The sequence below is a fragment of the Lepidothrix coronata genome, unplaced genomic scaffold, assembly GCF_001604755.1.
Source record: "Lepidothrix coronata isolate B3197 unplaced genomic scaffold, Lepidothrix_coronata-1.0 Scaffold160, whole genome shotgun sequence".
In the NCBI taxonomy this organism is placed as follows: Eukaryota; Metazoa; Chordata; class Aves; order Passeriformes; family Pipridae; genus Lepidothrix; species Lepidothrix coronata.
Genome location: NW_016690340.1, coordinates 432541 through 447614, shown reverse-complemented (window position 1 = coordinate 447614; position 15074 = coordinate 432541). Strand labels below are relative to the sequence as shown.

General features: G+C 50.4%; 1 protein-coding gene across 5 annotated transcripts in view; it reads right to left on the bottom strand.

Annotated features, from left to right (window-relative positions):
- The window catches only part of ASTN2 (astrotactin 2), a 325746-nt gene that overhangs the window by 223284 nt on the left and 87388 nt on the right, over positions 1-15074 (bottom strand). For all 5 annotated transcript variants that reach the window (XM_017829237.1, XM_017829236.1, XM_017829239.1 and 2 more), the window contains exon 4: positions 2636-2785. In XM_017829237.1, the coding sequence (XP_017684726.1) occupies positions 2636-2785 (150 nt within the window). The remainder of the gene's footprint in view (positions 1-2635; positions 2786-15074) is intronic.

Here is a 15074-nt window from a genome sequence, read left to right as displayed (position 1 = left end):
CTGCCTCTCCCCGTATTTTCTAGGGCATCACTTCCCAGTTCTGGTGCAGCCAGGTTGGGATGTCTGGCTACCACCTGGCTGCATTTTGGGAACTACAAACGCTCTCGGACTCAGCATCCTTCCCTCCAGCACTGCCAGCCCCCATGGAGATCTCCAACTTCCAGCCCATCCCTCCTGCCCCTCGGCTCTCACCATCCTCACTCTCCCTCTATTATTTATAACCTCTAAACACACTTCACTCAGTCGAAGTGTTTAGGGAGAAAGGTTCTATGAAAGAGGCATTAGACAAAATGAAGTTATATAGCACTGTAAACGGAGAAGGTGGTGTTGTTTTGGGTATTTTTTTAAAGTCAATGCACTTGGAAAAATACCCCTTTCCTAGAGCTGCTGGAAACACTCAGCACAGAACCAGATTTAATGATGAGCAATGGGCAGCAGTTTAAACACACTCAGTGCAGAGAAGTGAAGCAAAACAAAGTTGATCCCAGATTGGTTTTCCTTGTGCTGGCGGGTTGGGTTGTTTGTTTTCTGTTTTGGATGGTTTATCCCATCATCCTGAAGGAGCAGCACTCGGAAACCCTTTCAGAGCCTTTCCATAAAGGAGGAAATCCTTCTGCTGTGCACGGTTCCTGCGGGGAGAGCGCTCCAGCTGTAGGGCTCTGATGAGGTTAAGCATTAATTAAATCAAACCACAAGAAAATAATTACACACAGGCATCCGTCAGGCCGACTTGTCACTACCCAGGAACAAAGTTGGATGCAAGCTCCATCAGCAGAACTGTCATGCGGCCGTTAGGAGGAAATAAATGTATCCCAAATGGACAATTTCATTTAAGGGGAAGGGAAAAAAAAAAGTCTCGTGAATTGCAATGGATTAATGAGGCAAAGGGTTTGTGTTTGCAGTTGGATGGAAAACGAAAACATCCTGATTTGTGGTATCATCCTTTAACCTGAGCGCTCGCTCGCACTCCAGCCGCTTGCCTTCCGGAAGGACAGGTAACCACAGGCTGTAAAACAAAACCTCTGGCTCAGGAGAGGCCAGGGAAAAGGCAGGAAAAGGCATGGATCAGCTCAGCAGCAGTGCCCGGCCACCACTTCCACAAGCAAAGAGAATTTGGGAAAAGAGGATGGATGGGATGGGGCTATAGGGAGCGAGAACTCCACTGGAGACGCTGGGACTGGCTGGCTTGTTGGGGCTGCTCACTGATTCCTGATGATTTGAGCCCTTAAAATCTCTTCTCTAGGGCGTGCTGGTGAGGCATCCTGTAGGTGGGAACACTGGAAGTCAGGGTCCCCTCCTGAAGCCCATGGGATACGTTATGTCTTGGGCTCCTCATGCCACACACACGTTGGGTACAAACAAATCTCCAACTCTCACACTGAGGAAACACCAGTACGAGGAGAAATGCAGAGTGATCAAGGGCACTCTTGGTCTGGTATCCACAGACTATTCCTGTGGCCACTAATAGGCAGAGGAATCCTGGGGAGGTGGGAAATGGGGTGAAGGGTGTCCCCAGAGACTGGGGACAAGCCAGGCTGGCTCAGGGCCACACTCTGCTCCCACACAGCCAGAGGCTCTGCCTGCAGCTGGGCACTGTGTCTCCTCCTAAGCTCAGCTGCAAGGATTAACTGACTTGTTCCATTAGTGACCAAAAAGCTTCTTACCTTCAGGCAGTTCAAAAGTGAAATAAACACACGCATACAAAAAAAGAAGCTGGAGCAGGGAATCAGGGAAATTTCCCCAGACAGTCTCTGTGGACCCCAAAAGCACCCACCCACACACACACTAAAATCCAGAGACACGTATTTGAATAACTACTAGAAAACAAACCAAATAATTTAAACCAGTTAAAGAGTCAGAACATTCTCTTCACACTAAGTGAATAATTTATGGGCAGAGCTATAATAAAGAAAAGCCCTCTCCAGGCCTGTATTGCAGGAAAATGTATCCAGAATAACAGATCACATTTCAGACTCATAAATAAATGAAAAAGAAAACCAACAGTAAACAGAAAGAAAAGTTTTTTCCTTTCCAGCTCCCGGTGCTGCCACAAAGACCCTCAGTGCAGCGGGCAGGCCATGGCCAAGGGATCCCCCTGCCCATCACCCCTGGAGGGACCCTGACAACTCCCTTCTCCTCCACAGGTGGAAACGTGGACCCGATCCCTCCACACAGCCTTTTGCACGGTACAGCCTTTAGATCCATGAATGCTGATCCTTTAGATCCATGAACGCTGCTCCCACCCTGTGTGGAGTCCAAAAACCCCTAAGCACTGGGAAAGCAGAAAGAAGAGAGGTCCCAGTGATGTCAGAGCCAAAATGAACTTCACCCCTTTGTGAAACAGAAACTTGCCAAGAAACTGTTTCACTCCCACCTCAGCGAGTCCAGGGACTCTGGACTTGCAGTAGACCTGGAAGAATCCACTGGAAGAGATAGATGCAACAGGAGTCCCAAGCACCTCCACCACACCACCCTGAGGTTGCTGCGTGGGGTTTGCCCCTCTTTACCCCATCACAGAGGAGCTCTGGTGTCCCCACGCTCAGCAGGGACGGTGGGGGAGCTCTCTCCTTCCTCCCCAGCCAAACTCCTCCAGACCTGGTCACTGGGGGAGCAGGTGATGCCCACAACATCCTACCTCGGGGGCGGCTCCGGCGTTTCCGTCTCCCCACGGACGTGCTGCGCAGCGCGGGCTGGAGCTGCCCGATCTCGATGGGCGTGTTGGTGCGGAAGCTCTCCTTGAACTTCTGCATCAGGGATTCCACCGTCTCCTGCGTCACCTCGGGAGCTGCAACACCAGCAAAGGGACTGTGGTTAGAAGAGGACAGGGCCACCACGTCCCCCCCGCCTGTACAAGTCCTTCCTCGCGGAGGACAGCGCGAGCCGACGCCAACTCCTGAGGCAGGAGCTCTGTAAAGGCCCTCTAATATCACCCACAGAGACCCATCCAGAACTTTCCAAGTCCTACCAAAGCCACAGAAATAAGAAAATTGTGATTTTATGGAAATTGCATTTTCCACACTGCTTTCCAGAACATTGGATTGTTCTTTGCCTGTTCTCCCTCGTGCACACAGGGCACTTGGAAGCATCATGCCCTTATCCAAACTACAGCCTGAAGGTTCAAATCACACAGGAACACCCCAAGCGCTGAGCTGGCTTTGGGTCAGGTTTAACTCTGCCCCAGGAGCTTGGAGTCAAACCCCAACCATGGCAGCCCTTTTGGAGGGGTGGAAACTCCCCAATAGGCAAACTTAGGATTACAGAGCAATAGGGAAGGCTGGGGTGGAAGCCAGAAAAACAATGTGCAGCTGGCCCAGGCATGCTCTGAGCTGCAGAAGGATTCCTTGGGGTCTTCCGGGGGCTGCACTCACACACTGGGATGCAGCACCTAAGTTCAGGAAACAGCTTCCTGCAACACCTCATGGCACGTCACAGCTTTTTGCTATTTAAGCAACTCTGCTCCTTGCTCTCACATCAGCCTCAATTCAGTAATGCCAAAAAATCCCCCCAGGCCTTTGTTGAAGCTCCACACCCACCCACCCAATGGGTAGTTATGGGAAATCATGAAGCCACTCACAAAAAGCAAAGATGAAATTCAGGATCAAAAGGTCTGTCCTGCAGGACACGGAGGTCTCCTACGTTCAACATCAGTTTGGCCTCTGTCAGCTCCTTGAATAAACTCATTAGCAGAATATAACCTGTCTCCATTTCCAGAGTCACCAAGTCCCTTTGATGAGCTCCAGAAGCTCCCATTGCCTGCAGCGTGCCCACATGGAGATGGCAGGGACCACCAGTCCTATAGCCCTGTCACATCCTGCTTGGATAAGGGATAAGTGAGCACCTTGGAGCTCCCTGCCTGCCAGGAGGTACAGGCTGATGTATCACCCCATCACATTTCCCAGATCCAGACACATCAGACGTGCATGGAGCTCCTCAGGCACCCGGTGAGCTCAGGGTGTGTAACTGCTCCGGACCACAGACTCCAATTCCCTTCCCAGCATGGTGCAGCTCCGTTCAGGGAGGACTAAGAAGCTATCCATGTAGGATGAGACATTTGTAATTCTAGACAAGGATCTGACCTAAACATGGAGCCTGCAGCACTCTCCAACAGGCACCCATGCCACAGTGAGCAGAGCACCCTGTGCCACAGGCAGTGCCACACAAGCCCATAGAGCAGCTCCCTCTTCCTTCTCCCCAAATTCCAAAGGCCTCAGCCTCCCCAGGGTTAGGAGGCTTTAGAGCACCAAAGGGTGCTTTTCTACCCCTGCAGGCTGCAGAGAAAGTTCCAAAATCTGCTGGGGCCATTGGGAGGGGGAGCACCAGAGAGGAGATCAGCTGCTCTGCCTGCAGGCACAGGTGCATCCAGAGGGCTCAGGAGAGGATCCATCCACCCAGAGCTGCCATACTGGGAGACAGAGGGAGAGCATCCAGCCAGCCAGAGCTGCTGTACTGGCAGAGGGAGAGTATCCAGCCAGCCAGAACTGCCACACCAGGCAACAGAGAGATGAGGATCAAACCCACTGCCTGCGTAAGCACCAACAGTGGGAACCATTCCGGGAGAGCTCTGGAGAGAGTGGTGCCTAAGGGACCATCTACGTTATGTATTCCAATTTTCCAGTACCAGGCTCCCCCAGGAACCACAGATAAAAGACAAAGCTCCCCAAAGCCCCCGACATTTATGGCAGGCACAGCTGAATCCTGTGCTGTCAGATGCCCCAGCAGGCATTGTCACAAGGGAAAAAAATACATCAAGAGCAGGGAAAGGACTCTAAAGAACATCTAGTCCCACCCCAACAGCACAAATCCAACCCGAGGTGCCAGGGAATGATGCCATGGCAGCACCAGGGCAGCTCAGCCTCCCACCACCGTGTTCACAGGGGGAAGCCCATCCCCACAGCTCCTTCACCCGGGAACACACGTGGCAGGGCCTCCCTGTGAACAGATGGTGAGTTACCCAAACCTCGGGGCTGTGTGATACAGGATGTGTGGAAGTGGAGCAGGGAGCTCGGGAACCACACGGCTGAGGCTTATTTACTGAAAGGAGGCCAGCAGGAGAGCACAGGAGGGAGGAGGAGGAGAGGGCCATGCCTTCGGCGAGCAGCAAAGCACAGCGAGGTCACAGCACTCTCACGGGTCCCTACTCAGCTGATGGGAGCAGGGACCCTGTGGTGATCATACCCATCTGGCCACCACGCTGGCACATCCATCCCAGGGCATCTGCTCCTGTGCCTGTCAGTGGAACAAATGCCCAAAATCAGGAGGAAAGTTTTGCAGGAAGAGGAGAGGGTCCTTCAGCTGCCACCTATTTGGGATGGCGCTACAAATACTGCAGGAATGGGAGCAAAGAGTTGGTGTGTCTCACTGCTCTGCACAGCTCCTGTGTGCCAGCATGTCCTTGGCTGCTCCATGCCCCTGAGCTCAGGGGTTTGGAGACAGGAAATGGGAGAGGGAAGGAGAGGGGAGAAAAGTAAAACGAGGAAGAGAAGAAAAAAAGGGAAGAGGAAAGAAGGGAAGGGGAAAGAAAAGAAAAGCAAAAGGGAAAGGAGAGAAAAAGAGAAATGGGAAAAGATCCTCCCTGACATGATCTCAGCAAGCATAGTTTGACAAGGGTGAGCAGCATGGAGAAAACTCTCAGTGACAAATGAAAGGTAGCTGAGCTTCAACTGTGTGAGCAGCAGGGGTGAAGGATGAAGGGAGGGCCTTTCATGCACTGCCAACAGTGCCAAAGGGGAGGGAGAAGAGACCACTGCACCGTAACAGAATGAGACACAGCACTTGCTGGGGTTGGTGGGACCCTGCTGGCTATGGGAGTGTCCATCATATCCATGAGAGAGACAGTCCACTACAAACTGCCACCTGGGCCTCCCCACAGCAGCCCTCTGAGGTTTTAATTGTTCAGAAAAGGATGGGAAGAAATCCTACCGCAGGGTAGACAGGGCCTTAATAATTTGCTTTAACTTTCAGTCAGCCCTGAAGTGGTCAGGCAGTTGGACTGGATGGTCCTTGTAGATCACTTCCAACTGAACTATTCTATTCTACACATCCCTGGACTGCCTGTGTCAAAGACAGGCTCAGGCAGCAGCTCCTGGCACCTCCACACTACCCACACACTGCTCTCCTCCCTGGCACGACACAGCCACATCACCAGTGCCCGGGCACCAGCTCCTCCCAATGCTGGCCAAGCACGACACATTTTGGAGGCGACAGGACCATTCCTCTCCTCGAGCAGAGCTTGCCAAACCGCCTTCTCTCCCATCCACGGTTTCCAGGAGATAAATCCATCAGGGCTACTGAGCTCACATCTTCGTCACCACGCTGAGAGATTCTCCAGCCTGGCAGAGGTGGTGAGATCCACCCCGAGGTTTGGCACAATGCTCCGATCTCAATCTCCCCCTTGTTCTACAGCAAAAGCCTTCAGCAGTGTGGCCACCCCAGGAAAGGGCTGAAGCAGAGGAATCACGAGGCTTTTCAGCCTCCGCAAAATCGGCTTCCCTTTCTGGTAGCACTTTGAGGACACAGCTGAAGGTCACCGTACCTTTGTGAAGCACGGTACGTGTTCCTGACGTACACCTCCCTCCTGTCCACCCCCATATGCTATTTGGAAAGCGATTTGCTCTCCTTATGGCTCCCCTATTCGCTTGCACGTCTCCCACAAAACAATTCCTACCCAGAGCCGTTTCTCTCCTCCTTCCTTTCTGCTGGCACAAATTGCAGGGGGGGGAAATATGTTGTTTGGCTTAAAAACCGCAACGACAACAAAAAAAGTAGTCATCAACTGAACAATATGAGCAATGTTTGGGTAAAAATACATTGCAGTGGAGACGGGAAGCGGCAGCGCTCGTTCCAGCCCTCACAGGACTCGCGGCGCAACCAGGAGAGCAATACCCTTCCCACGCACACAGGCTGGGTGTGGGGGGCTGTTCTGGGGAGATACCACATCTAGGGTCTCACCAGCATCAGTGCCCAGGAGGGATTCTCCAAAACACAGTCCCAGGCTTGGATAAGCACAACCACCCACAGCCCCCTATTTGAGAGATGCACTAGTGGTGGAAGCCATATGAGGAACAGCTGAGGGCACTTGGTCTGTTCAGCCTGGAGGAGACTGAGGGAGACCTCACTCCAGTTACAACTTCCTCATGAGAGGAAGAGGAGGGGCACACACTGAGCTCTCTTCTGTGGGGACCAGGGACAGGACCCCAGGGAATGGCCTGAAGTTGTGTCAGGGCAGGTTCAGGTTGGATATTAGAAAGAAGTTCTTCACCCAGAGGGTGGTTGGGCACTGACCAGGCTCCCCAGGGCAGTGGGCACAGCACCAAGGTTAGCAGAGCTCAAGGAGTGTTTGGATGATACTCTCAGGCACATGGTGTGACTCTTGGGGATGGGCCTGTGCAGGGCTAAGGGTTGGACTTGATGACCCTTGTGGGTCCCTTCCAACTTGACATATTCTGTGATTCTGTGTGCCTCCACTGGTTACACTTGGATGGGAACTCCACCATTCCAGGACATTCTCGAGGGATACAGCACTACAAACCACCTTTGACTGTGCAACCTGTTCCCAGCCAGCAAAACCAGGCAGGGATGGAAATTCCCTCAGCTCTTGGGAACAAGCCCTCAGCTTTGCTGAGGTGTTTTAGAGTCCTGAGAACCCCAATGGAGCAGCTTCTCCCCAAACCAGACTCGACCTTTGTGCAGCCGTTGGGTGGTGGGAGAGCTGGACAGACCCATGGCTTGGGTTTCACAGCTTATTAAAACAGAGTGGTGAGGTTTAAGGACTGCAGAGGTGCCAGCTTCCCTGAGCCTCCCAGTCTTCAGTGTTGGGCTTAAAGGTTCTGTCCCTGGAGCCACAGCCATCCCTGTTCTCCTCACACAACACCTGCACTCCGACAGCTGCAGGAAGACAACTGGCAAGGCAACAACAGATTCTATTAGAGCTTCCCACACTAGGCATGGAGTAAAACATGTCTTTATAAAATACAGTTTTTTAAGCCTCTGGTTTTCCCATCCCTCTCTTTGATTTCTGAGTGTCAGAAGGCAAGTTATCAATCCCTCAGTATTACCAGAGGCTACAGTGCTCCCAGAGTTCTGGGGAGAGGAGTAGCTCACAGAGCATCTCAGGAGCTGCTCGACTGAACATGATGCTTCGCTGGAATCAGAGCATTTCGCAAGAAGACACCGAACTCAGTCATGGATTAAATGGAAAAGTTTGGGTGCAATTAAAAGCCAGGGTCAGTGGGGTTTTTACCTCCTGATCTCCAATGCCTTCATGACCACACCCGTGGCCATGTCTAGGATGCAAGCCCCCTCATCTCAGATTCTTCTCCAAAGTTGTCTCCTGCCCTTTCACCAACTGCTTCGAGTATTTTTCACATAATCCACTTTTTCTAGGCACGGGGAAGGGTGCTCTCCTGGGACCACTGCCATGGGCTCTAAAGGTCTAATGAATCATCACAACCCTGACCCGCCACAGGAACGTGGTTACACACACGTGTAACACAGTTTAATAATGTTTTAATTGTTTCCTCCAAATCAACCCCCTGATTTTCGATAAGCTCATTTTGACGTTTCTCGATCAATACTTCAGAAATTTCTATTCTACAAAGTATTTCAAGAAATCGACTTTCCGATCCTATTTGGAACGAGCATAAATTTCGCAATACTGGAAGTTTTCCACGTGGTGGAAACCCTGATTTCTCACCAGCTCTAAATAATGGGTGTTTGTTGCTTTTCGAAGCATGAAATAACTAACGGTGTTTGTTCTGAGGCTGGGATGTGGACTGATTTTCAACAGTGCCACCCTGAAGGTACCGAGCTCCAGAAAGCACGGAGCTTTACTAGCATAAAATTAGGTAATTACACTGATGCCGATGCGATGACAGTGGGAGAGATCTGTACAACAGCTCCCCACGTGCCAGGAGGAAAACACATGTGGAGAGCGACATCCTGCCACGGAGCACGGTGGATACAGCAGAGACATCAGAAACACTGAGAACTTCATCTCTTCACATCTTTCTCCAGCCACCAGACCCCTCTACCACCTATTGAACAAGAGAGCCTGTCCCCTTCAGTCCCCTGATCTCCACCAGTCCATGTCAAATGCCACGTGCAGCCACCACCGTGTCCAAGACACACCAGGAAACTGCTGGTTGCATTACACAAGCAACTCAAGATATATATATATATATATAATTTAAATACATATATATATCTCCATATATTTTTATTTAAATATATATATGTCCATATATATATATTTATGCATATATAATTTAAATACAGATATATATCCCTATATATGTATATATATATGGATATTTATAAAAACATCAAAAGGAAGCACAAATTACCACCCATACCCACACATCAGGGGACCAAGCACCTACTGCAGTGCCTATATTTCCAAGCCACCCTCAGATTGAACCCATCAGGAGAAATGCCACCCTATGCTTTGCCAGACCTGGCCCCCAGCCCAGCCCTGCCATCGTGGCACGAAGTAGGATCAATCTCTCTCCAAAAAGCTCTTTTACACAGAGGGGTTCTCATACGCAGCAACAGAGGGATAGAGGAACCCAGCAGCATTTTGAAAACAGCCTTGTATTCCATCTTGAATTTTCTTCCTTCTCTCTCCTGGCCCTTTTTGTTGAGTTTTAAAATAGAGACTGTATACATTTTTTTTTAGCATAGCTATTAATACACAGCTATTAATACATTAATAGATTATTATATACATTAATAAATCCCTCGCTATAAAAATAGATCTTTATGCGTAAAAGTCTGATTTCAATTGCAAATTGGAGGGGGAGGGTAGCAGAAGAAGAGAGAAAGTTTTATTCAAGATGTCTCCTTTGAAGGAAACTGAACAAATGCACTTTCCTCCTTCATATATTCATGAGATGACTGCTTCCCTACCCCGTTCCCCGCCACCCTCGGCTCCGGGCTCGGAGCCAGCACAGTCCTTATCTGGTACGAGGCAGGGGAAAAAAAAGCCCTGATAGGATCAGAAGTTTTCAGTAGTTTAACAAATCTGGGGAAAAAAGTCTCCATTGCTTTCCAATAAAGCTTCAGGAGCGTGACGGGAAGGGGGATGTCGAGAGAGGCTGGAGTGCAGTGTGGGAGGGGGATGGAGACCAGTGTCCTGCAATGGGGACAGGGAACCTGGGGTGCACCAGGCCACCCCAAAACCCTTCTGGCCCTGCACCCACTCTTTCAATTTTCCTCTTTATTGCAAAGCTTTGCCATTTCCCCCCATCTACAGAGAACACGAGATAATACCTACAGCTCCCATCCTCACTGCAGCTGGGTGAGCTGCTCCTCAAACCAGCAGGACCCAGGGGAACGCCCATCCCACTGGGAAGGGGCAGCTGGAGCCCGAGCCCATGGCAGCACCACCCAGCACCAGCTGCCCTGACCCTTCTTCATCCTCTCTCCAGTCACGGCGCTCAATCGCTTCCCAGCTAATTGCCTCCACTCATGTGTGCAAACTAACCGTTTACCGGAAAATGTCACGGAATGTTAATTTCACTCGGAATGCACTTCCATTTTTTTATTATGGGAAATGAATAAGCATTGTATTAATAGCACAATTTTCAACTCCAACCGCAACTGCAGCCCCATCAACAGAGGCTGCGAGTTACTCTCCAACCCCACACATTCCCTGCCTTTCCACCTTCCTCCTCTCCCTCCCTCTGCAGCGCTCCCCACTTCCCCTGTTGGTAATTAAGATAATGCAATATAATTATAAACACATTACGAAAGATCAAATGCTGAAGAGCCGCGGCCCGACGGTCCCCGCCTTCACCTCACACCTTTGCATGGCGAGCACCTCCCAAAAGCAGATGGGTGCCTGCGCTCCTGGGGCTGCTGCCAGCTGGGTTTGACCTTCCCAGGAGCTGTTTCTGACCAGGAAACCCTCACCTCTTCCATGGGGTGAAGAGTTTTTCTAGCACATCCCTCCCCTAACATCATCCCCTTTATCCCGTTTCTCTTGCAAGGAAAAGCCTTTGGCCATGGGGTGCTGCCCCATCTCCCCCTGCCCCAGCACTGAGAAGGTCCAGGCCAACAGAGACTCCACTTCCCACCTTCTCCTCTCTAATAAAACCCTTAACTTACCTTTTTTTATGAGACACCATAACTTTTTCACTTAGGCAGCAAGCAGAGAGGAGCAGGGAAGATGAGCAGACCCTCGGTATCAGCTAATGCTCCTCAAGTTATCAAATAATTGAAAAGTTAAATAAGAATACTCTGGAGGAAGCTTCTCGATTTGGTGCTAATGGGCACACAAAGCAGCCCAGGCTAATGTTGCGTGGAGGAGAGACACTGGCTCGAGAGCACAGCGCTGACCTCCAGCTCCCTCTCTCCACCACACACCTCCTGCAGCTCCACAGAGCCAGAGGAGAAACTGCCCCATGGAGCCAGCTGGGGCAGGGACACACTGAGGGAAGGACAAAGCCTCATCCCCACCCGCCCAAGGAAGTGCTGCTGGAGGATAAACCTGGAGGCAGCAGAACTTTGGCATCCATAAAGTAAAGTGTAAGCAAGTGGCAGCACACCGAGGGATGAGCACGGGGAAGACAGGGCTCCAGGAACAGCCCAGGCTGGCAAATATGGGTAGGAAATGTGGCACAGTGGCCCCTCTTCAGTCTTAACCACTACCCAACTCCTTGCTCAGCAGTGGGTGCAGAATGAACTTTTTTAGTTGGTAAATAAATCTCCTCTGCCAAGCAGACAAGGTGACATTTTTTCATAGTTCTGACAATGCCATGTGCTGGGGTGAACGAGGGAGCAATGTCAACACAGAGGAGAAGAACAAACTACCCAAAATCCCTATTAAAATGCAGCCAGGAGCTTCAGCTGTGCGTGCATGGCACAAGCAGCACCAAAAGGACCAACCACCTCCCACACCAGGCAGCACATGTGTTGCAGGCAGCAGGCAGAAGAGAAGGAGCTAAGAGACAGTTTGTTGCCTCAGGAGAAGACCTGGAGTAAAGGGAACACCCAGAAAGTCCAGGATATCAAAGCCAAACTGATTCCAAGCCAGGCAGGTAAGAGAGGCTGAGCACAGCCGGGCCCTTCAGGACCCAGTGGGTGAGTCTCAGCAAACGCTGTAACTCAGCAGGGCCGTCAGAAAGGATTGATTTGAACCACCTTGTTAATAAGTTTCCTCTCCTACTGGCCCTTCAGGGAGGTCACTGCCTAATGATAAACAGAGCTGGAAGGTGCCTGCACACCCAGTATCATCACAGGTACCCGGCCTCAATCCATCTTCCTTAGGAGTCAGCTGACAAAACCGTCTCGGTGCCGCAGCCAGGTAAAACACGACTGATGGGAAGAGGACACACAGACAGAGCGAAGAGCTGCTGCTGCAGCTGCCCTCCCTGCTCCTTCCCCGTAAAACCCATGAGTCCAGGACAGACTGATGGGGGGAACACCTCCACATGCCAACTGGTGGAGCCACAATGCCACTAAAGCCAAGGAGAAGAAGTGTTGAGCATCATGGACTGAGACAAACCCATCGCTCTCGTGCAGGTGGCAGGACCTGGAGCAGCCTCAGCTCTGAGCCTCACATCCCAGGGGCTGCCTGAGTCCTCACTAGCATCTATATATTCCCAGGAATGGGGAACATTATGAGATTGTTCTCCTTCAGCCCACATCCTGATCAGTCTGACTTCAGAAACCAGTGGCAGGTCTTTACTCCCTGCTAACACTATGGAAGCCTCATCCCTGGAAGTGTTCAAGGTCAGGTTGGACAGGGCTTGTAGCTACCTGGTCTAGTAGAAGGTGTCTCTGCCCATGGCAGGGGGTTGGAACGAGATGATTTTAAGGTTCCTTCCCACCCAAACCATTCATGGATTCTATGACAGCTCTGGCAGAGCCAAAGCTCTCCCAAGTCCTCTTCATTGCACACAAAGTGGCTGCAAGGTGCAACTCAGTAGAGAAACTCGGGAGAGGGAAGGACACTTGAGATCCTCCAAGCTGGAGTAAACAGCCATCATATTATTTTTTTAGATTTTTTTCCATCAGGGAAAAAAGAAAAAGGTAAAAAAAAAATCATCTCAAAGCTAATCCTGGTCAACAACCATCCCAGAGCCCAGCTACAGCTTAAATAATGTAGTGCTTTATCAAACATTCATAGTGATGCACAAAGTGATGAACAATGTGCGCCTGGCATTTATATAAATATAGTTCCTGATGGCTTATTTTCCTTGGACAGCCAAAACTTCACAGCTTATCTTCTGTGAGCTTGTGATCTCGCCTGGATGGAAAACACTTTGGACACCTGGGGAATCAGGGCTACTGCACACAGAACTGCCACGACATCCCCACTGGGCATCTGCAGCCCCACAAAACCCAACAAAAATCCTTGCTAAAGAGCTGCTGCTGACTTGGGCAGCCACAAGTCACCTGGCTGTGGCTGGGAGAGGGGGCAACCAAGGGTATTTCTTCAACATGGGATGTTGTGGAGTGTCAGATTGAGACCAAGCCCTGAAAAGCAGGACTTCACAAACCCACCATCCCTGTGGGATCCTCAGCAAAATGCTGGCATAATAAACCATCCCTTTTCTTTTCCATTCCCTATGGCACCATCCAAAGCAGCTTTTCCATCTGCTTCTTCCCTCCTCTGTCTCATGAAATCAATGAGTGGGTTGTAGCAAAGGGAGGGGAGAAAAACAATAAAGCACATCAGAAACCTGCCCTACCAGCCTCTTCTCCACACCAACACTCGTGGGCCAGGAATAGCCCTGGCTAGTGCAAGATGCTTAAGGCTTAATTAGCCATTAAGCATGTGCCATAAAACCCATGAGCCAGGGGGCTGCAGGACCAGAGGAAGCCCCCAACCCCCTGGAGCTTTCCTGTCCCTTCTGAGCCACGACTGGAGGCAGGAGTTTGTCACACAAGGCTCTTGTCAGGAGACCTCCCAGACATGCTCCCATGCACCCGTGATGCTGCCATAGGCCACTCTCCTGAGGGTTTAAGGGATGGGGAGTGTGTCCCAGAGGGCAACAAGCTAAGAGACTGCTATTCCCTCCCCCCAGGTTGGCGAGGATAACTCAGATTTGGGATGGAGGCAACTGTTTTAATGGGATGGGATGATCAAAACAAACCTAAAACTCCAGCCTGGCAGCTCTCCACTTAGATCTCAAAAGGCAATTAATACATTAATATATTAATATATTAATTATGCTTGTGTTTATCTCTGGAAAGCACAGCTTTTTCCTGGCAGGTCAGGACATTTTCAAGTCAACACTGAAGTCTCAGCTGGCATCACCATAGGACCAAAGGACTCAATGGCATCTGGTTTAACCTCTGTAACTGAGGCCCTTATTCTCTTCATTAATGCATTCAAATCAGTCGCAATTAAGCACGTTGGACTTTAAAACATTTTAAATGTCTCTAGTAAATAAAGACATGCTAGCTAAGCATGTGTGGAAATGCTTTTCTGAACTGAGACCCAATTCCTACCCTGCTGGGCCTCTTTTTATTTCTTTAAAAGTGAAATTTTTAAAGAAATTTTATTTCTTTAAAAGCTGTGTTCTGCAGCCAGCAATAGTGGAGTGCAAGAAACACTTTCTGCTGGCAAGCTACAAGAATATACATTTTCAAAGATCTCTGTAAATTACGGAAGGAGTTGGCGGGGATTAGAGCTGGGAAAAGCTGATCACGTACAAAGAGGGTCATGATCCCATCAGGTCACTGAAAAGAAGACAGAGCCCCAAGACACATCAGATGCCAGCCTGACGTACTGTCCCATTTTAGCCTCCAGCCCCAGCAAACGTTAAGCTGTCTTTTTATTTATTAAAGGCTCAGAAAGCTTCTGGTTAATGCTTGGAATCAGGGTGGAGCTGCATCTGACTACCCGAGCAAACAGCAGCTCCAGTGGCTCCCAGCCCTGGTGGTGTGGGCACCAAGGATGGTACATTGTGGCTTGGTGGCCAGCCATAAGCACAAACAGACACTGATGTCCCCTCAAGGACAGGTCATCTCATTCCTGCTGCCACTGAGCTCTTCTTTTGGAGGGCAACACCATCACCTGCCCACTGCGAGGGCATCGCCCCAACTCGCATCCCGTCTTTAAAGTCTCA